The sequence below is a fragment of the Heptranchias perlo genome, chromosome 2 (genome assembly GCF_035084215.1).
Source record: "Heptranchias perlo isolate sHepPer1 chromosome 2, sHepPer1.hap1, whole genome shotgun sequence".
NCBI classification, from domain to species: domain Eukaryota; kingdom Metazoa; phylum Chordata; class Chondrichthyes; order Hexanchiformes; family Hexanchidae; genus Heptranchias; species Heptranchias perlo.
The window spans coordinates 10,911,926-10,935,690 of record NC_090326.1 but is presented as its reverse complement, the minus strand read 5'-3'; the positions used below and the strand labels follow the sequence as shown (position 1 = coordinate 10,935,690).

Below are 23,765 nucleotides of genomic sequence, written 5' to 3'. Positions count from 1 at the left end.
GCAATTCAAATTGTAAAACTACTACAGAGATACAATTCATAACAACTATTCTGGATAATCATTTTGTTAATACAGAGCTACTGGTGTTTAATGGACCAAAGAAACTGGGGCCTTTACAATGTCCTTCAATGCACCTGACTTGCGCAAGCCTATGAATCTATTTTATGATCAAATTACTAAATTCTATTCAGCTATTTAAAAATCCACTTAAGTAAATGAACACCAAACTTGCAACTGGCCCTTTACAGTAATGCACCGGCTTCTACACATATGCTGGAACTTACACTAACCAAAAGATTTCATATTTACAGTTGCAATGAATACATTTTTTTATTGGTATGAAATGTAAAGTAGGAGATACAGTGCACCTACTGTACCCAATTATTTACCCAGTGTAAATACTGAACAATGCTTCCCTATGTCAATCCAGTTTAATATTTAAAAATATGTATTTTTAGGAATTTTATTTATACATATGCGTTCACCTGGTTTGAGAGGTTGCAATAGCTCTATGAAATGACAAAAATGCCAATTTTAAATTAATTTAGGAAAATATTACAGTTTATACTGTTTAGTTTATTTTGCAACTTTTTCTAACTGCACATCACCTTCAATATCCTTTTTAAATGAAGAGTTGCAAGGATTTAGGACTAACTCTCATCCTATAGTTTCCATCCACCTCCCTTTTCTATTTTTTATTGTTGCATTTTAAAAAAAAATGAGTACTTATATTATTAGGGATACTGGTTAGGAAGAAAATAATGAGATAAATGAACATAAATAGCTAAAAGGACAAGAATAATCCTGGGTTTGAGAGTATTTCTAGTGATATTACTTGAGAGCCTTCAGAGAGTCAGGCCAGAAAATGTTCCCTTTTCAAAACTTACTGTTAAAGTCAAAATATTCTTCCTCCTCTCCTTGGCCCAAAAAACGAACTAAACAAAAAGGTCACAAATTGTAATGGTTTGATCTTTTAAAAGAAGTGGTGAAATTCCCATTTTTGAGACTTGTAACATGGTATTGCATTCATCACAAAACTGTACCTTTAAAGAGTAATCTAGGAGTTAAACATCTCTAAAGAAAAGTGACGTTAAGAAAGGAAAGAGGACTATGAACAACACCATTCATGTCCAGAGCTCATTATGTGCAATTACGCACACAAGTTACAATTACAATTCAATTCCACAGAGATCTTTTCTAAAGTAACATGTACTAACATGATTAAAACAAAGTCTTTATTTATAAATTTAACATAACAAATCCGAAATGAAGCAGTCTACCATGTATGCCATGAAGTAGATTTTCTGGGCTTTTAGACTTCGAATACAGTTGGGAAGTTTTGTTATGAATTTAGGAAAGTATGTTTTCTTATCAAACTGCTCAAATTTGGCAACTTTGAAAAGAAATAATGTAGTTAATTTGGAACATAAAAAATGGAATTTCACCATTAGTTCTTTTAAAATTTAAAAGTCCAACAAAAGGGCATCATCTCTTGTAGAAACCACATTTTACTTGAGTAACATAGGGATTCCAGCTTCAGCAGAAAATACTTTTTTAATAAAGTCACTGATAAAATTATTTATATTTAAACCACTATAAAAATTAAAGCGCATAAAAATGACTGTAAAATATTCTTTCACAAATAAATTTGCTCTTACAAAACTAATCTGATTAAATTCAGTCAGTTTGAAAATCTAAAAGTGTTTTGATAAAAAAACACACTTCTGAATTTTGGGAAGTTACAAGCAGTTATATAAATTATTTTTCTAAATGGGAAAAAAATGAAGTTCAATCTAATAACGTAAACAAACTATAGCCTTATAAATATTTTACACCATAGAGACCAGCAGTTAAAACTCACAGGAACTTTAAACATCGTTCACAAACCGGCATAAACTGTTGGTTTGATCCTCAATCTGTGTTTATTACCCTTACAGTGCAGCGTTTCCTGGGAAAATATTTCTGTAGTGATTAAAAGTTTCAATATTTATGTGTTTTTCCCTAAATTAGCAGATTACTATGGCAAAAATTAATTTGCACTGCAATAAAAACAGATTTTTGTAAAAAGTCAGAATCCAGTTGGGTCAAAGGAAATGTATTCCCTATCCTTGTTGACGATACTAAAATGCTGTTCATGGTTATGTGACATAGGTAAGAATCCAGAAACACAGTTTAGTTTAGTTACTTGATCTTGGCAAATAAAACTTACTTATGGTATCTTCTTAAAACAAAAATACAGCTTATTAAATTCTCCTTGATTTTTCTAAACCAAATTTCTCTTTTTTCACATTTTGATTTTAAGCATGCACCAGAATAAAGCTGTAATTTTATTTCTCCAGCAACATATGGCCATTGCAGGTAATCACAAACAGCCAGTTCACCTGTGTAGTCTACTCATTATAAAGTGATACCAGCTATTATTCAAATAGCAGGTGGGCTAAAATAGATTACTAAAATGTATGTAGTCCTTTATCAATCTTGGGCTTGTAATGTGCATGAACAGAACCCACATATCAGCTTAGTACCAACTCAAGGCAAATCTACCTTCAGAGTTCACTGTACCCAAACAATTATAAGTGCATGCTGCAGAGACATTGTTTTGCAGACTTCCAGTACCAATATCCTTAGATAAAAGACACATAGGGGGCTAAAAGTTTTTTTTTAGTGGGGCTTGATCCAAAAAAGTTTGCCAACTTCTGAATAAGATAGATTTTGATGATTCTTATGGTCAAGGATGGGCATGTGGCATGAGCAAAAGCTGACATAATATTTTGCTCCATAGCTTCAGCATGGTGCTGCAATTAAATTAGGTGTGCCCACCCCCGCTTTATGGGAAATAGTAATGTTTTTACCTTATGAATGTGTAAATTATTATCTTTTTCAATAAACAAATGACAAAACATTTACAGAGCTCGAATAGTAACTGCAACAGTTCTGTGCAATGCATCAACAAATGCTCCAAGTACTGCATTTTGTGGCTGTTGCCTCAGCACACTGTGCCCGCTTCCCCTGACAGCTCTGAGCCAACTCTGTATCACTTGAAAAACTGAAAGAGGAGCTGGCAGGAAATGTGGGCACAAACAGGCATGTTTGAAATGATACAGCAGGTAGTTTCTACACTAACTTGACAAATATTGACTGGCTTTTACTGAACATGGTGATGCACTTTATGACAACAGTGCTGATAGCAATTTGTTACGTTGCATTATGTTGTACTTGAGTATATTCACCTACTACAGGAGGTTACTTCTGCCAGTTCAGATTAGTTCTGAGGTTTTCTCTGCTGAAGTGTGTGAACCAGGTTTCAGTGTTACCACCCACCCATAATGTCTACAGTGTATAAATACAGCTGGAGTTCCAAAAGGAAAGCAAATTTTTTTTTAATGCCAAGCTTCACATTAAATGCACGTACATTAATTTAAAAAGTTAAGTTGCATAATCTTAATGGTATCAAAAAGTAACAAGACAAGTTTTTAAACTTAAAAAATTAAAATGAAATTTAAAATAATTTTTTAAAAGTTGGTTGAGCCTCACCAACATTAAGATCAGCTAAACATTATAACAATTTTTTTTAAAAAGCACAAAATATAGGCACAAGGAATGCACACTTTAGCAGAGAAAGTCCTACACAATCAAGCCTTGCTATAATCATCAATAGTTAAAACTCTAATATCCATTTTAAAAAAACTTAATCACCCATTTAAATTCTTGCTCAATTTTAAGAACATAAAATTCTTTTCAAAAACAAAATCAGCAAGTAAAGAGTTACACAGAGATCACATAATTTAAACCAGAAATAGTTTAACTAAGTTACGTATAAGAAAATCCAAAGGCTCATGCATGTGCCAAAACACTAACACTGCATTGATTGCATACATACGGTTGTAAACTTTCACACTGGGCCAAGTGTCTATTGGCAGGTTCAACTCAAAACAATTGCAATCCATTATTGTATAAAATGCCGTAGGTCAGTTTCCAGGAATCATTAAGAGTTTTGCAAACCCTTTGAAAATTTATTACATTATCACTTGTCTGTAAACATTTGCATTTAAATTAAATCTCCCATTTTACTCAAACAAAAAATAAATTGTGGAACTTATAGCAAAAAAAATCTTCTCTGCCCCAATAAAGGGGCTTTGGATTACAAATGGTGCACTGGGATAAACTGCTGACCTGAAGTGTAGTGAGTACATACAAAATGTGGATCACACCTGCTTCCTTTATAAATAAACTTGATATCATCTTATTGCTGGCTACTTGTACACTGTACATTGTACTAAGTCCTAATTTGTTCCTGTCTTAACTCTCAGTATATTCATTTGGTTAGAGGCAAATCTAGTTAACAACAATTTCAATCTCTATATAAAAGGTCCACATGATATAACTGAAATTTAATCCTTTTTCCAAACATATTAATTTTACTCAATGGTTCATACCTGCTTTTGATTTTGTCCTGCAAAAATCTGCACTGCATTTTCACTTTTATATTCAAAACACTCCAGTACAAACAAAATGTAAACAATGGATTTTTTTTATAAAAGCAATCATCTTTATTGCCATCTTCAATATTTTAATTTTAAATTTATAATCACTTCTAATCCCATAAGCACATTTGTATTGTCATAGAATAATGTGTCATTGTAATGGTATTTACAAGGTTAACCTATTGTTTTTATTTTATCTTAGTCACCCAAGTTATTCACTAACAGAAGTCATATTTCACCTGTTAAAAATGTAATTGTTTTTGTCTATTTATTAACTGTTGTTTCCCAAACACGCGCTACATGTTATTATGATTAGTGGTGAAAGTGTAAAGGTGCCTCTTAACACCCCTTTTTCAACAGTGGACAACTTTTAAGTATCAAAAATTCACCTTACCCTAAAATTACACTTTATCTGCAAGACAGAAAACATACAAAATGCTGAATTCTTCCCTATAGAGTTTTCTAATAAAAATGATTTCAAAACTATAATCCTATTCAGTTTTAATCAGACACATGAAGCAAGATACATGTTCCCAGCTCAATGTGCGGAAAAGGCCAATAAAACCACCTGTGGGAAACCATGGTTACAGTTTTAATGCTACAAACACAAATATGAATAATACAATACATGATTACTAACTAGTCATTCTGCGCTGTCAGGCTCTTACTCTTAACAAGTAGTTAATTAGATTCTTTATGAATTACAGAACACAGAGCTAAAACCAGTTTTGCTCATTTTTGTCGTCACACACAAAGGGCAGCAGTGCAGCTTTTCTGAAATGCTGGCAGAGATTTGTGCGAGACAAGCGAACATTCCCAAGACATGCCTGCCTGATTCATGGGCTGACATTTCCTTTTTAAACTTGCTTGACTGAAAGCTATGCACACTAGCCAAACCATACCGTAACCCGAGGCAGCCCTATGTTTTCAGTAACAGAACGTTCCACAACTATTTCCTATAAATATTTTATCTTGCCAATTTGACCTGTAAAAACTAGCACTTTTCCCCCAGTTAAGCTCAATTATATAAACCAACATCAGTTCTCCAAGCAGAGTTGAGGAGAGGGAAGAAAGAAAACAGAGACTTAAATATAGAACCATCACAACACAGCAGAATCCCACCTGCTTTCTTTATTCCACCTCATCTTCAGTGTTAATTATCAATCCAGCCTGCTTGACTTAATTGGTGCCAGGAGTAGAAGACATTCAGAGTACAATCGATATAGGCTAAAAGTGCAGTGTGATGTTTCAGCACAGCACAGTACATGCACAGCAGCCAGCTTCTTAACAATACATGGCACTCTGCTGCCATCTGTCTATTCAAAAAGGAAATGACTAACTGTGTTCAGATAAAAGTGATACTTTTGTTTCCACAGTAACTTACGAGTCTACAAAAATGTAATTTACTGTAAAAACAGAAATATTACTTTCATGTTAAAAAGGTCACTTTACACGGGCATGCAAATAAAAATAAGTGAGTATGAAGTGAAGCCTTTTAACAACTGACTCCAATAAGATTACCACCACATGCTTCTGTTAAGATAAATTATTTTTCTTTTAAATCACATCATTCCTTTGTCAATTAAATTCACTTTTTAAAAAATCCTGATACATTCTTGTTCACCTTAATAACTCTCATGAATGGCTAGAAGGTGGGTTATTTCATTGCTGTGTTCCACTCAAGCTTAGACATACAGAATATGTCTTAAATATCACCTTTGACCATTAACAGTTCAAAGTGAAATGATTCTGGGCAATCTTAATCAGTTACCAACCACGAGTTCATATTAAAATAAATACCCTTTAAGCACAAAATAGTGTTCAGAAAGTTACGCTGAGGTAAAGATAGACTGTAGAAAATGGAAAGTCAGCAGTGCAGTAGGGGCTGGTTTTTATGTTACATAGCGTATACCTAAACTCAAATGTTTGATATCATCAATAACATCAGAGGAAATGAATTCCATCTAACAGGATTCCCATCTCTAAACACTGATGAGGACAAATAGTTTACATTGCAACCGGCCATTTGACCCTCCGTGTCTCTCCGGATGCTACTACGTTGGAATTGTCTACTCTAAATGCATTTCCATGTTCTTAATCTGTATCATTTAATGTTCCTTCTTTTCAAATAATTCTATTTTAAATGATGGTAAAGACTCCAGTCTCCTCAAAGCAGTCTACATTCTATTAACCCTCTGTGAAAATATTTCTTCAAACTTCCCTTTCATTCTTCTAGTGATAATCCTGAGTCTCGATTGTTGACCCCTTCAAAACCATATTAGAAATTTGGTAACTTCTATCCTTGCCCCCCTTTAAACTTCTCTATTTTCATTTCTGAGTTTGCCATGTCCCCAATTTGGTGTGATCAACAAACTTCAATGAGTCCTCTTGCGTTGATTGCAAATCATTTATATAAATTAAAAAAAGAAAGATCCCAGCACAAATCTCTGGGACACACCGCCACCAATCTGAAAATATCCATTTATCCCCACATTCCTTTCACGGCCATCTTTCTATCCTTGCAGCTACGTTTCTTTTAATACCATGCGCCTTAACTTTCTTAACAAGACTCATACAGCATTTGATGAAATGCCTTCTGAAAATCCATATGTATGATATCCACTGCATTTCCCTTGACCTATACATTCTGTAATTTCCTCAAAATTAAATTATTAAAGCATGACCTTCCCTTGTTGACTGTCACAGGTTAGACCAGGCACATTTTCTTTAAATTGCAAAAATAATGAAACAAATTTGAGTTCATTGTAAATAGGGAATTTGGTTTGCTCCTTATGGATATTTTAATTACAAGTAGTGTTCGAATATTCTCATCACATTTGTTTAAAATATGTTCTATCCTTCAAATGGAACTGTAATGGAATATATTTACTTTGAATAGTGTTACTTTAGACAAAATCATGCAGCATTTGTATGCTGGTAATCCACAATGTAATTTAACACCCGAATTTCTTTTTTAAATTAAGAAAAAAAGAGCTTAAATATTTGCCCTTTATATAAACAATGCAAATATTCATGCAAGTAACTTCTGTAAATGCAGACAGGAGTAGAATTGTGTTGATTCTTATATTAAAGACCAGAAACAATACTACTACTCTTACAGCACACAGTAAACGTGGCTCTAGCAGTAAGCACCAACTCATAGAATCATAGAAAGTTACAGCACAGAAGGAGGCCATTCAGCCCATCGTGTCCGTGCCGGCCGAAAAAGAGCCATCCAGCTTAATCCCACATTCCAGCACTTGGTCCGTAGCCCTGTAGCTTACAGCACTTCAAATGTGCATCTAAGTATTTCTTAAATGAGTTGAGGGTTTCTGCCTCTCACTCCCTTTCAGGCAGTGAGTTCCAGACCCCCACCACCCTCTGGGTAAAAAAAAATTCTCCTCAGCTCCCCTCCAATCCTTCTACTAATTACATTAATTATGCCCTCTGACCGCTCTGCTAAGGGAAATAGGTCCTCCCTATCCACTCTATCTAGTCCCGTCATAATTTTATATACCTCAATTAAATCTCCCCTCAGCCTCCTTTGTTCCAAAGAAAACAACCCCAACCTATCCAATCTTTTCTCATAGCTAAAATTCTCCATCCCTGGCAACATCCTCGTAAATCTCCTCTGTACCCTCTCTAGTACAATCACATCTTTCCTGTAATGTGGAGACCAGAACTGTACACAGTACTCAAGCTGTGGCCCAACCAATGACCATGCAGACACTGCGACAACGGATGAACGGACACCACACAACAATCGCCAGACAGGAGGGTTCCCTCCCAGTCGGGGAACACTTCAGCAGTCAAGGACACTCAGCCTCCGATCTTCGGGTAAGCGTTCTCCAAGGCGGCCTTCGAGACACACGACAACGCAAAATTGTCGAGCAGAAATTGATAGCCAAGTTCCGCACCCATGAGGACGGCCTCAACCGGGATCTTGGGTTCATGTTACACTACATGTAACCCCACCAGGGAGGAAAAAAAGTTATCTGTTTTTGATACAAGTGGCCATTCTTTGTGTCTCTCTCTCTCTCTCTCTGTGTCTTTGTAATCTGACCGCTTGCGTATTCAGTGGTCTTGGGTGTAATGTTCCCCTGTCTGAACACCATCCATGCAGAGGTATGATAACGGGCAGTTGGAAAGATTATCTGTAATCACCAGGCATTGTTCTGTGACTATATATGCGGTGCTTTTATGGAAACCCTTCACACATCTGTCAAAGGAGGAAAGCTCCGAAAGCTTGTTATTTTCAAATAAAACTGTTGGACTATAACCTGGTGTTGTAAGATTCCTTACAAATGTTTTATACAGTTCAAGCATAACCTCCCTGCTCTTATATTCTATGCCTCGGCTAATAAAGGAAAGTATCCCGTATACCTTTTTAACCACCTTATCTACCTACCCTGCTACCTTCAGGGATCTGTAGTCAAGGACTGTGGTTGGGCTTAAGATCTGATCTTTTTTAAACTCTTCCCATGCCACAGAGTAATAGACCTGAACAGGCCACGATCAGGTCCAAGGACTGATGTTGAGTTCAATCTGTAACATCTGTTTTTACATAAGAAACATTTTGCAGTCAGTGAACACTGAGTGCCACTTCGCTCACCGGCACTGTTTAAACTTACAGTTTGAATTAAATGAACAGAGAGGAGCTGAGCACTTGCGAACTGTAAGACCAGCTGTTAACAGTAACCAGCCTGAAACAATATGAGGTGAAAGATATTTAAAACATACTCATGATTAAAATTGGAGAATAAGAAATAACTTGAATTTATGTAGCACCTTTCACCACCTCAGGACATTCCAAAGCTCGTCGCAGCAAATGAAGTAGTTTTTTCAACTGTAGTCACTGTTGGAATGTAGGGAAACACAGCAGCCAATTTGCACATACAGCAAGGTCCCACAAACAGCAATCAGATGAATGACCAGATAATCTGATTTTAGTGTTGGTTGAGGGATTAATATTGGCCAGAACACCGGCAGAGCTCCCCTGCTCTTCTTCGAATAGTGCCATGGGATCTTTTACCTCCACTGGGCAGGGGGGGGGCTTGCAGACGGGGTCTTGGCACCTCCAACAGTGCAGCACTCCCTCAATACTGTACTGAAGTCCCAGCCTAGATTACTTGCTTAAGTCTCTGGAGTGGGCCTTGAACCCATGATCTTCTGAATCAAGAGGTGAGTGTGATACCAGAGAGCAATGGTTGACAGCTAATGACACAAGTCTGGAAGAAACATATCCTTTGTACCTATCGTGTAAATTTCTGCAATTGATGCTGTGCTAAATAGTCTGTTCTAATCATCATACATCTTTGAAATGCGCCCTGAAATTAATTATACTGTTGAGTGGCTCAGTCCAGAGCCAGGTACCTGTCCGCTTGCTATTTCTCAATGCTCCAGGACAGGGGCTCAGGCTTCCCATACCCATCCGCATCCCCCCCCCCAACCCCTCCCCTCCATGGGGCATCTCAGCACTGGCAAAGATAACTATTTTAACCCTCTATTTTTTCCTTCTGCAGATCATTCAAGACACTGGAAGGCAGTCGTTGTGGAGGAGGAGGAGGAGGAGGAAGATGAGTTGAAGGAGGAGGTGAGAGTGGGGAGAGGGAGGGGGAGCAGCTTCCGGAGGAGTTGGAGCACACAGACCCTGGCTATGTCGTGCAACATGTTTTCACTGAGCTGCCAGATGAAGGGTCGATGGAAAGCCAGAGCCTCTGTTCTTTCCTGGTAGTGCACCTAACCTCCCCACCTTCAGGCCATTCCCAAGTAGAGTCAGAGTCACCGGCTGTCCCGTAACCGGTTACCAGCACCGGGACAAGCAAGCACTGCAACGCCAAGTGAGCTCTCCAGCATCACAATCCAGTTTTGGGGAACGGGGAGACTCTGAGGAGGTGGAGGAGAGAGGTTGCCACGGACTGCTGAGTTGGTGGAGTGTGACTTGACAGCTGCAGGCCTGAAAGTGGCACCTACAGGTGGAGCATCAGAGGGGCATGAGGACTCTGGGCTCCATCAGCCATAACATGGAGCTTCTTGCGGGGACGGCCTCCGAGTCTGCTGTGATGCTCAGCACCAATGTTGCACAGGCGATGTTAGGGCTGCAGGTGACTGCTGCATTGGGACAAGTAGCAGTTCCCTCGGTAGGGGAGGGTGATGCACATTAGTGCTGAAGGTGAGGGATGAATCTGACGGTTGCCAGCGTACTTCCCATCAGGCTGTGGCTGGGGATCAAGACTACAGTGGAAGGGCAGCACCAATCTGGGCTTCAGCCTTCCAACAGCGGACACGTTGCCAGCTGTACATGGCAGGCAGGAGCAGCTGTGGTCCAGGAGCACACGGCCGTCAGCATGGACCGACCACAGGCCCATGATTCATCTGCCTGGCATCTATCGACCCTGCCCCATCTTTCCGGTCCCAGCAGCTGGCCAAAGGGCACTGAGGCCAAGTGAGGTGCCTAGAGGCAGTAAGGAGAGGAAAAAAAAATTCATTCAAAGTGGTTAAATCTTTAATTAAATTTGTCAAAGTTTGCCAATGTTGTAACATTTGCTGAAGTGTACATTAGTTTAACTCAGGTTTCCAATGGCTCCTAACATTGATTAATGTTCATTAAAGGTTTATCGTTGTAAACAGCTGTTCAAATTTCTAAAAAGAATTTAACATTGCTATAAAACACCCTTTGTAATTAAACTACGTTTTTCAAGGTCCAGTTATGATTTTTTGGAGCTCCTGTAAGAATTTGTTGAAATGTCCAGGTATAGTTTCACTTTAAGACCTTTCTTCTGGTTGCGACCTCTGCGGGGGCATTCATTGAGTACAAACCTCTAGTTCACACCAGCATTTTGCTCCAATTTCCCCCCTTACTATTCCCCCCTCCAGTTCACAAAGTTACCCTTACACCCTTCTTCAATTCTCCCCATATACTGCCCAGTTAAAACAGGTACTCTTCTTCAGTTCACTCTGGCAACGTTCTTTCCAGATTCTCCTGAGCCCGACCTGAAGCTACTGCTCCGGAGATCGAAACTCTGCTGCATAATATGGGCAGGAATTCCTGATTTTTTCAGTAGTTTCACAAGATCAGGAATTCCCACCCACAGCAAGCAGCAGAGTTTTGATCCCATGGAGAAGCAGCTTTAGGTTGGGCTCAGGGGAGAACTGGAGAATGGCATTGATTTTTGTCCACAAAAAAACGGACACTCAAGTCTGAAATGCTGTCTGCATAAAATTCTGGCGGTTGTTAAGTACGTATGTATGAAAACAATATTGGGCCAGATTTCCCCCATGCCCCATTCATAGTCAATGGATGGAAATAGCATAATGTCTTAGTGCTGGTGACATGGATAGAATACAAAATGGAGAAACGGTGAAATGCCCATTATATTCCATTTGTGAGGAGCCCTTCTTGATTCTGCACATTAGGTATTACTCAACTGGGAATCAACTATGTTACTATTCACCACTATGTATTATCAAAAAATATATATTTATCATTAACGACTGTTTCTTTTTACTCTACTCCCATTTTTACATTTAATTTTCTCCCTTATTTTTTCTTTAAGTGTCTCCATGCTATGCACCATCTCATTGGCAGGAGGGGACCTGGCTTTAGGCCTTTCGCAAGGCTAATCTTTAGACAGCCATCAAAAGATCGCCACGTGACCATGTCATTTTTTCTTCTGCCCTTGCAGAGGAGCATTTAGCCTATGATCAGCCCCTGCCCTCCTGACTGCGGCCATCCTAATACAATAACAACAACTTGCATTTATATAGTGCCTTTAACGTAGTAAAACGTCCCAAGGCGCTTTATAGGAGTGTTATCAAACAAAATTTGACACCAAGCCACATAAGGAGACATTAGGACAGGTGACCAAAAGCTTGGTCTAAGAGGTAGGTTTTAAGGAGCATCTTAAACAGGAGAGAAAAGGTAGAGAGGTTTAGGGAGGGAATTCCAGAGCTTAGGGCCTAGGTAGCTGAAGGCACAGCCACCAACAGTGGAGCGATTAAAATTGGGGATGAGCAAGAGGCCAGAATTGGAGGAGCGCAGAGATCTCGGAGGGTTGTAGGGCTGGAGGAGATTACAGAGATAAGGAGGGGGTGAGGCCATGGAGAGATTTGAAAACAAGGAAGAGAATTTTAAAAACAAAACGTTCCTGGACCAGGAACCAACGTAGGTCAGCAAGCACGGGGGTGATGGACGAACGGGACTTGGTGTGAGTCAGGATATGGGCAGCAAAGTTTTGGATGAGCTCAAGTTTATACACAATCACTAGTTAAAATCATGTCTTACCACTCCATTATACAGGACCACTGTGCTACCATCCCACCCTAAATGGGCCTATTTTTAATGTTTTATTAACCAGACATGCCCCATATAAATTTCATCTCAGCACTTCAATTAAACAAAGTAACTGGTAACACACATTAAAATGGACTTCCTCTTAACATGATGCTGAGTATTCTTGTCATTGGTACACAAGGTTTTTGAAAAAAATACATTATGAGAGACAAATTTCATACTTCATTATGACATGTGTTTATATTTCTATGCAAGTTATGCTGCTACAGTACTGTAATTGTATTGTAAGAATCACTTCTATCTTCATGTGTTTCCTATAGGAAACCAGACTAATTTCCTATTATTTTCTTTTCTTACTTTCAGAATGACCCATTTTTAATTAACTGGAAGTGAGACACATATAGAGGACTGTAGTTTCTGGGAGGCAGCAGCCAACACAAATATATACATGTAAAAATATTGAAGACGAACATTCCATTTATTGAAACATGAGATGTCTCTGAAGTCATACATCACATACAAAACATACAAATGCCAATGGGGGGAAAAAAAACACAATATTAATAGGCAGTCATTTTGTATCAGAACAACACAAAGGATTTCACCAAATAGGAAGAACTTTTTTTTTAATACTGGTTATCCTTCAACAACAATCTGCATTCGGCACTATTAAGGATAGGTAAGATGCTAAAAGGATACAGGAAAATGAGAAGAATGCTGAAGACAAGCCAGTGTGCAATGCATTTTTAAAGAATAGCTATAGCTGTTGCTTTTACAAAATATAAAAATGAGGGACACAAAACAGAATTATTGTATATTACCCTTCTGAGTGCAGAGCTTCCGTTACAAACTTCTATATCTAAACACTTCCCTTTTTAAAAAAAATATTTATTGCAATTATTCCTTGGCTACAATACATTCTCATATGTTACTTTCATTATATACAGTGCACAAATACTGTGGTTATGAGTAAGTTTTACTGAGTGGTTGAATTTGTGGAAACTGATTGCACACAGTGACAAGGGTCCTCGTGTACTGCTGTGCTCATCTAGTGTGACAATGCTTGGTAGGTTCTAACAGGTCCAAAAAACATGTTAAATTCTATTTTGAAGTTTAATTATGGCAATAATTATTCCATTTTATGAGTTGCTTTCCCACTCATCACAGTACTATCCTTTAACCATGTAGGCAAGTGTTAAAATGGACATAGACCAGTCTCACCAACATGAAGACAAAAAACACAAACTGTAATTAGGTACTGACTGAGTCCACATCTGAAATATCAACCCGTCCTTTCTCTTTACAGATGCTGATGAACCTGCTGGTATTTCCAGTATTGTTTCAATATGCCATGTTTGGGAAATAGAATAGCCCCATTGAAAGCTGGAGGAAGCAGATTAGGCAGAAATTAGTAATGATAAGGGCAACCAAATAATGACTAGCAACTGCTTTTGACTGTCAGCTCATGATTAATAAGTAGATGGATTACTGTTTAAACAAGTAAGTGTGGCAGCAGAAATTGATTATAATAATTACTTGGGATTTCAATATCCCAGAGGTTAAAAGTACAACCAAAGAGAGGAGTAAAATTATGAAGCAACACCATAGATGTAATAAGTGTCAGCCTTGGCTCAGTGGTAGCACTCTCGCCTCTCGAGTCTGAAGGTTGTGGGTTCAAGCCCCATTCTAGAGACTTGAGCACAAAATCCAGGCTGACATTCCAATGCAACATGGAGGGAATGATGCATTGTCGGTGGTGCTGTCTTTTGGATGAGATGTTAAACCAAGGCCCTGTCTGCCCTCTCAAGTGGATGTAAATGATCCCATGGCACTATTTCAAAGACCACCATGGGAGATAGCCCCATTGTCCTGGTCGATACTTATCCCTCAAACAACATCTCTAAAACAGATTAACTGGTCATTTATCTCGCTGTTGTTTGTGAGACCTTGCTGTGTGCAAATTGGCGGCCGCATTTCCTGCATTACAACAGTGACTAAACTTCAAAAGTGCTTCATTGGCTGTAAAGCGCTTTGGAATGGCCTGAGGTCATGGAAGGCATTATATAAATGCAAATCTTTCTTTTTTTCTTTAAGGCACTGCTTCTTCAAGCAACATGTAAGTTAGGGCAGATGGGATACGAGGTTTAGTATACAGCAATACGCCATTTAAATCTCTGCTCCTGCTCTCTCTCTCTATCCATGTAAATGTATTCCCTTTAATACCGCGTGCCATAATTTTTCTGACAAGTCTCTTATGTGGCACCTTACCAAATGCGTTCTGAAACATCCACCACATTCCCATTAGCTATAAACTCTGATTTCCTTACAAGATTAAATCAGTCAATCACAACATGCCCTTTACAAATCCATGCTTATTATCTCTGATTAGCCCATGCTTCTCTAAGTGTTTACTAATTTCATCCTATGTTATGGTCTCTAGGGCCGAGAAATTGGGTCGCATAGCGGCAGCTTTACATGCGCTACGCGGCCTCCCAAGGCCCCAAAACGTCAGGCAGGAAGCATGCGCATACTTCCGACTGGAAGTGCGCCGGACCTATATTGGGTAAGGACAAACAAGAGATGACCTTTATCCACGCCAGAAGCTGGCGCTCTGCCCTTTGCATTTGCAAATAAGGGGGCCTAATGCCTGCTTTAGGTCCCCACTGCAACATTGGTGTTCCTTGAGGCAGCCAGTGCCAGCTGCACCCAGGGAAGCCATGCCTAAAGATCGCCTGCAAAAAAAAACTAAGTCACTTACCTGTAAAGCATCATCCCAATCACCACCACTCCAAGCCGAGATCCCCGACCTCCAGGTTCCCCGACCCCCAATCTACCCCACACCCCCGGCTCCAATCTCCAGGCTCCGCGATCCCCGATTGCACCTCCCCCCTTCCCCCGACACCACCCCCCACATACCGATTGCTCACTACCCCCCAATCACAATCTTTTCCCCTCCCCTCCCCCTGCTCTCCCCCCAGCCACTCTCTGCCCCACAAGGCCTGCTGCTCCCTCCCACCCCCTAATCACTCTTCACCCCACAAGGCCCACGAATCTCGCCCCCCCCCCACCCCAATCATTCTTCACCCCACAAGGCTCGCGACACTCCCTCCCTCCCTCCCCCCAGCCACCCTTCGCATTCCCCTCCGGCCCATTACTCTGCCCCATACGTGTCTATTGAGTGAGGACAGGATCAGGCTTTGATGTCATCACCCCCTTAATCAAAATCCTGGAACTCCCTTCCTAACAGCACTGTGGGAGAACCGTCACCACACGGACTGCAGCGGTTCAAGAAGGCGGCTCACCACCACCTTCTCAAGGGCAATTAGGGATGGGCAATAAATGCCGGCCTTGCCAGCGATGCCCACATCCCGTGAACGAATAAAAAAAAAAATCAAATAGACTGCCAACACTCACTATCCACACAATATAAACTTGCGTGAGGTACCGAAGGTCCACTGATACCTGTGGAACAGTACCCCTGTACGAATCAGGAACTCCAATTTTAACCCCACTGCAACTGACGAGAAAGGAGCTGCTAAGTGGTTGAAACCGGGGCAGCGTACTTACCTCTGCATCCCTGCACGCCCCCGGCTGCCGCCACTTTAAGTCCCAGGTGTCAGAGGACATCGAGGCACTTACTGCTGGCAAGCAAAGGGGAGGTCCTATGATGCAGTTAACTCGAGATCATGCGAGTCGCACTGAGTATCAGAATCGCCAGTGAAACCTGGCGGCAAACAGGCGCAGGGCCAGAAGAGGTCCAGAAAAGTCAGCAAATTACATTTTCTCTTGGTTTCCTTGTGAACCAGGTGGCGCAGGAGTGCGCCTCCTGGTCCAACAGGAAACCTTGGGCCTCCTGTACCCTGGGCTTCCCTCCCCCAACACCGTGATCACCTCCAAATACTCCCTCACCACTTACCTTATTCTGGGTAACGTTCCCTTGGGTCCCCAGCGGTGGCCTTCTGCCACCTGTAATCCCGTTCCCGCCAATCGGTCAGGTAGCAATATCCATTCTGATGGACAGGATGGTCATGGCCAAATTTTAAATGAGTCCCGGGATATAAAATCTCTCCGGGCCACATGCAATACCATGGTGCAAGTTTGCTGCTCACTCCAGCCCCCGCATGCCGCACTCATGCACTCAAGCCCCAAGCGTCTTCTAGAAAGACGGAGAAAATTGGGGAAAAAAAAACACTTGAAGAAAGACTGATTTTTTTTTTGAAAAAGATGACATCAAGGGATGTGAAAAGAAATTATATCTGTTTCATTTCACAGTATTACATATCTACAGTGGCTGGATAAGGAAATCAAAATAACCCAATAGCCTGAGAAGAAATATTCAGATAGATGCAAGCAAACAAATAAAAGTGACAGGCGAAGGTCAGTTGAGGATAACCAAAAAAAGCAAGAGTGAGGTAAATTGACAATAACAATAAATGGATCCAAGAATTATATTAGGACAAAAAAAAAAGCTTTAGACAAATTCTTCATCAATCCTCCGTTTGGATCAGTTGTTAGCATTCTCCACTCTGAGTCAGGAATTTGGTGGTTCAAGATGCACTTCAGCACATAATCTAGCTTTACACTTCAGTGCATTGCTGGAGGTGCTGCCTTTCAGCGAAACATTAATCCAATGCTCCATCTGCCTGGTCAGATGGACATCCAAGTTCCCATGGTATTGTTCGAAGAACATGGAATTCTCCTGTATCCTGGACAATATTCCTGCCTCAACCAACACTACCAAAAACGGATTAACTTAATTTACAGTTTACAGGATTTTGATGGGCTAATAAATGAAAGTTAGTGCACGGATTTGTTAAAGGCAAATCCTGTTTGACTAACTTGATTGAGTTCTTTGATGAAGTAACGGAGAGGGTTGGTCAGGGTAGTGCAGTTGAAGTTGTGTATATGGAGTTTCAAAAGGCATTTGATGAAGTACCACATAATAGACTTATTAGCAAAATTAAAGCCCATGGGATTAATGGAGCAGCGGCAGCGTGGATACAAATTTGGCTAAGGGACAGAAAGCAGAGAGTAGTGGTGAACGGTTGTTTTCAGACTGGAGGGAAGTATACAGCGGTGTGCCCAGGGGCTGGTATCAGGATGACTGCTCTTTTTGATATATATTAATGACCTTGACTTGGGTACACAGGGCATAATTTCAACATTTGCAGATGGCACGAAACTCAGAAATGTAGTAAACAATGAGGAGGATAGTGACAGATTTCATGAGGGCATAGACAGACTGGTGAAATGGGCAGACACATAGCAGATGAAATTTGAAGCAGAAAGTGGAGGCTGGTGGGGAGGAAGGTGAGGATAAGGGGGACCCTATCGTGGTTCTGGAAGGGAAGGAAAGGGGTGAGGGCAGAAGTACGGGAATTAGGATGGACGCAATCGAGGGCCCTGTCAACTACAGTGGAGGGGAATCCTCGGTTGAGGAAAAAGGAAGACATATCGGAAACACTGGTGCGGAAGATGGTATTGTCAGAACAGATGCGACGGAGACGGAGAAACTGGGAGGAGGGAATAGAGTCCTTAGCCGACCAGCCTCCACATTCAACGTATTATCCCCTGCCATTTCCGCCACCTCCAGTGCGATCCCACCACCAAACACATCTTCCCCACCCCTCCCCTTTCAGAATTCCGAAGGGACCGCTCCCTCCACGACACCCTGGTCCACTCTTCCATCACCCCCAACACCCGCTCTCCTCCCCATGGCACCTTCCCGTGCGAGCGCAGGAGATGCAACACCTGCCCCTTCACCTCCTCCCTTCCCACCCTCCAGGACCCCAAACACTCTTTCCAGGTGAAACAGCGGTTTACTTGTACTTCTTTCAATTTAGTATAGTGTATTTGCTGCTCACAATGCGGTCTCCTCTACATTGGAGAGACCAAACACAGACTGAGTGATCGCTTTGCTGAACAACTCCACTCAGTCCGCAAGTGTGACCCTGACCTTCCGGTCGCTTGCCATTTTAATTCCCCGTCCCACTCCCACTCTGACCTCGGCCTCTTACACCGTTCCAATGAAGCTCAATGTAAGCTCGAGGAACAGCACCTCATCTATCGATTAGGCATTTTACAACCTTCCGGACTCAACACTGATTTCAGTAACTTCAGATCATAACCACTGCTCCCACTTTTTCGGTCAGCAGGTGCTGATTACAGTTCTGCTGCTGCCATTTACAGCTACTCCTGATCAATCTTTTGTTTCTTAACCTGTCCCATTACCACATTCCTTGCCTTACACCATCATCCCTTTTGACATTTAATCACAGGCCCTCCATTTTGTTCCTTCTTCCACTCCCCCCCCACTTTTCCCGGCTCTGTACTTGCTCAAAAACTTTAACTCTTTAACATCTTCCAGTTCTGACGAAAGGTCTTTGACCTGAAACATTAACTCTGTTTCTTTCTCCACAGATGCTGCCTGACTTGCTGAGCTGCTCCAGCATTTGCTCTTTTTATTTCAGATTTCTAGCTTCCACAGTATTATGCTTTTGATTTGAGATCCTTGGTTTTATTAATTGCGGCATAGAGTACAAAAGCAAGAAAGTTATGCTAAACCTTTTATAAAATAGTGATTAGGCCTCGGCTGGAGTATTGTGTCCAATTCTAGGCACCACACTTTAGGAAGGATGTCAAAGCCTTCGAGAGGGTGCAGTAGAGATTTACTGGAACTAACATAAGAACATAAGAAATAGGAGCAGGAATAGGCCATAAGGCCCGTCGAGCCTGCTCCACCATTCAATAAGATCATGGCTGGTTTTCGACCTCAACTCCACTTTCCCGCCCAATCCCCATATCCCTTGGTTCCCATAGAGTCCAAAAATTTATCGATCTCAGTCTTGAAGGAACTCAACAACTGAGCATCCACAGCCCTCTGGGGTAGAGAATTCCAAATATTCATGACCCTGTCTGACGGAAGAAATTCCTCCTCATCTCAGTCCTAAATGTCCGATCCCTTATCCTGAGACTATGTCCCCTAGTTCTAGACTCTCCAGCCAGGGAAACAGCCTCTCAGCCTCTACCCTGGTCAAGCCCCCTCAGAATCTTACGTGTTTCAATGAGATCACCTCTCATTCTTCTAAACTCCAGAGAGTACAGGCCCATTCTACTCAATCTTTCCTCAAAGGACAACCCTCACATCCCAGGTATGGTACCAGGGATGAGGGACTTCACTTATGTGGAGAGACTAGAGAATCTGGGGTTGCCCTCTTTAGAGCAGAGAAGGATAAGAAAAGATTTGATAGAGGTGTTCAAAATCATGAGGTTTTGATAGGAGTAAATAAGGAGAAACTGTTTCCAGTGGCAGAAGGGTTGGTAACCAGAGGACACAGATTTAAGGTGATTGGCAAAAAAACCAGAGGCAACATGAGGATTTTTTTTTTACGCAAGTTGGTGTGATCTGGAATGCACTGCCTGAAAGGGTGATGGAAGCAGATTCAACAGCAACTTTCAAAAGGGAATTGGTTAAATACTTGAAGGGAAACAAACTGTAGGGCTACAGGGAAAGAGCAGGAAAGTGGGACTAATTGGACAGCTTTTTCAATGAGCTGGCACCGGCACGATGGACGAATAGCCTTCTTCTGTGCTGTATCATTCTATGATGTGCACTAATTGGCTGCTGTGTTTGCCTGTCTTCACTAGAAATTCATTGGGTGTGATGAGTTACAGGATGCCCTGAGTACATGATAAAGCACTACATCGAGAATCTAAGGTATTTCATCATGTGCTATAAAGAAGCACAGGGAATTAAAACCACATAAATGCCTACAATAAACACTTATTCTAAAATAAGAGCGTAAAATCTTTAAGGAAATAGGAGAGTCTCTGGTTAGTATTTTAGGAATTTCTTAAATATACAAGTTGAACCTAAGGGCTAGAGGACAGTAAATGTCATTGTGATATTCAAAAAAAGGAATAAGGCTCAAATCTAAATGTTGAGGGCCAGTACCATGTGGAAATGTAAGGTTATGCACTTTGGCAGGAAAAATCAGAGAGCAAGTTATTATCTTAATGGCGAGAAACTGGAAAGTACTGCAGTACAAAGGGATCTGGGGGTCCGAGTGCAAGAAGATCAAAAAGTTAGTATGCAGGTGCAGCAGGTGATCAAGAAGGCCAACGGAATGTTGGCTTTTATTGCTAAGGGGATAGAATATAAAAACAGGGAGGTATTGCTGCAGTTATATAAGGTATTGGTGAGACCGCACCTGGAATACTGCATACAGTTTTGGTCTCCATACTTAAGAAAAGACATACTTGCTCTCGAGGCAGTACAAAGAAGGTTCACTCGGTTAATCCCGGGGATGAGGGGGTGGACATATGAGGAGAGGTTGAGTAGATTGGGACTCTACTCATTGGAGTTCAGAAGAATGAGAGGCGATCTTATTGAAACATATAAGATTGTGAAGGGGCTTGATCGGGTGGATGCGGTAAGGATGTTCCCAAGGATGGGTGAAACTAGAACTAGGGGGCACAATCTTAGAATAAGGGGCTGCTCTTTCAAAACTGAGATGAGGAGAAACTTCTTCACTCAGAGGGTAGTCGGTCTGTGGAATTTGCTGCCCCAGGAAGCTGTGGAAGCTACATCATTAAATAAATTTAAAACAGAAATCGACAGTTTCCTAGAAGTAAAGGGAATTAGGGGTTACGGGGAGCGGGCAGGAAATTGGACATGAAGCTGAGTTCGGATCGGTCAAGGCCCTGTGGGTGGCAAAGTGGGCCCAGGGGCTGAGTGGCCGGGTCCTGCTCCTACTTCTTGTGTTCTTTAGATTTGAGGTTAGGATCAGATCAGCCATGATCTTATTAAATGGCGGAGCAGGCTCAAGGGGCCGATTGGCCTACTCCTGCTCCTATTTCTTATGTTCTTATGAAACAGATGCACTTTTGCTTGAAAGGCAGATGTGGGCCCCACCTAGAACTTAAGACCCTAATTTACAAAGAGAAAATAACGGAACTGAACTGATGAAGCGCAATCCAAATGTATAAAACGCTGAGAGGAAAGGATAGTATAGAAGCAAACGAGATATTTAACTTTGCCCGTCAACATGGAAACGGAGACCTTGATCATAAAATGGATTTGGCTCAAAGCTAGGTTTGAGATTGGAAGGATAGTTTTCCATATACAATAGTGATTATAGAGAATAGACTCCCAGCAAAAGGAGTATCAAAAGATTTATTTTGAAAAGGGCTGGTTGACTGTGTGGTTTGAAATGGAACTGAAGGCCCTATATAACGAGTTGCTGGAACCATGGAAATATCATGCCAATGAAGATAATCTGTCAAGAATAAATAATGGAGGATGTAAGGTTTAGTTAAGATCTTTGAGGTTTTTCACAATTTATCTTTGAGGAAGGCAAAGATAAATGTGGTACAGTTTTCCTCAGAAGATTAAACAAAATTGGGTACAGTCCATGATAGCTGGTCTGTGGAAGGAACAGACTTAATGGGCCAATGGCCTTTTTCCTGTTCCTTTGGTTTCATATAGATTCTCTCCTCAGGCCACTATGGAAGGATTATCATTCCACGCCACTGCATTCCATCTACCATTGTGCCAGAGTGTCACATCAATTTGTTCACTGAGAATAGCAGGGTTTAAATGTTGATCAGGTCAGCACTAAGCTACCAACCTGGGAGTTTAGTGCTGAATTTCTATTTATCATAAAGTACAATTTAAACAGAATCAGTAATCCCTTATACTCTATTTTCATGTAAATTAATTGTCACAGTTCTGTTGGAGTTACTGCACTTTCATAGCAACTTCTCCTGACTCATGTCACACCCAAAATATCTGTCTGCTATTATGCCACCCTCAAACCCACTTCCTGACATCCTTGTGACATCCAGTCTGATACACCAATCATCACTTGCTGTCATCCCACCTAACCAAATTCTTCAGCCTTAATTGGTAACCATGTTAATCCACCCTTTAGACCACTAAGCTCTAATAAATGTCTATCAAAAGCAACAATTTATCATTTTTAAAAAAAATAGCATGGTTTTATTCCAGGAACATTGTAGCTATAAACTAACAAATGATTGTTTTTTTCACAGGATAATCAGGGTTCAATACTTTTCAATCTTCTGGTCAACAACTTAATTGGATGCCCTTTTCAACAATGATCGAAATCATTTCTCTCAAATAATTTTTTTCAGGGTAAGGTGGATCAGAGAAAAGAGATGTCGGACCATGACTATTTCTCTGACGTGTTTGCCATGTGCAGAAATTTACCCTCTGGCAAAACAGCCCAATCTCAGTTGAGATTGGACTGTTTTGCCGGAGAAACTACAGATTAGTGTCCATAAAGTTCAGATCAAAACATCATGTTACACTTACATAAATTACAAAACCAGATCTTAAAAAGAAAAAAAAACTTATTGAGACTAAATTGCTCTTGGTTCTATATTTGTCTCTGTACTGTGCTGTGCTTCTTTTTGCAGTTTAGATTTGTAACCATTTTAATATTGCAGGGTCTTTATCACCAATGAATTTTACTTTAGCTCTTTAGCTGTGTCAATCAGCACAATTTGATAATTGCCTAATTCTTGTAAAACACTGTGGATCGCTCAGGCTGAGTTTTTGCATTTAAGTCCCACTAAGTTTATGTTCTAGATATGAACTGAAGGGCAATACAATATTCTGCTCAAAATCACTTACTTTAACATGGCTCTGTGCACCCAGGTTATAGATTTCAGTGGGTTTCACTTCGTTGATAATCTTTACTAGGCACGTGCTATCAGTGAGGTCCCCATAGTGCAGCATCATATCTGTAAATTGAAAGCCCAAGTTAGTTTAGACAGTGTCTAGAATTTACCAAATCAACAATGCAAACACAATGAAAATTCTCCAAACCATTGTCTTTGCAGTCAAACTGAAAGTAGTTCAGGTTGTGTTACAGACATGGTATTTTTTTTATTGTCTCTCTATTAATGAAACAATAATAGAAGATAACACTTAATTGAACAGTAGTGTTCCATCCGAGAACGTT

At 40.6% G+C, this 23,765-nt stretch overlaps 1 protein-coding gene across 1 annotated transcript in view; it reads right to left on the bottom strand.

Moving 5' to 3' along the window:
- gmds (GDP-mannose 4,6-dehydratase) overlaps positions 1-23,765 on the bottom strand; it is a 726,937-nt gene that overhangs the window by 525,929 nt on the left and 177,243 nt on the right. The window contains exon 6 of the mRNA XM_067995743.1: positions 23,435-23,544. Within this exon, the coding sequence (XP_067851844.1) occupies positions 23,435-23,544 (110 nt within the window). The remainder of the gene's footprint in view (positions 1-23,434; positions 23,545-23,765) is intronic.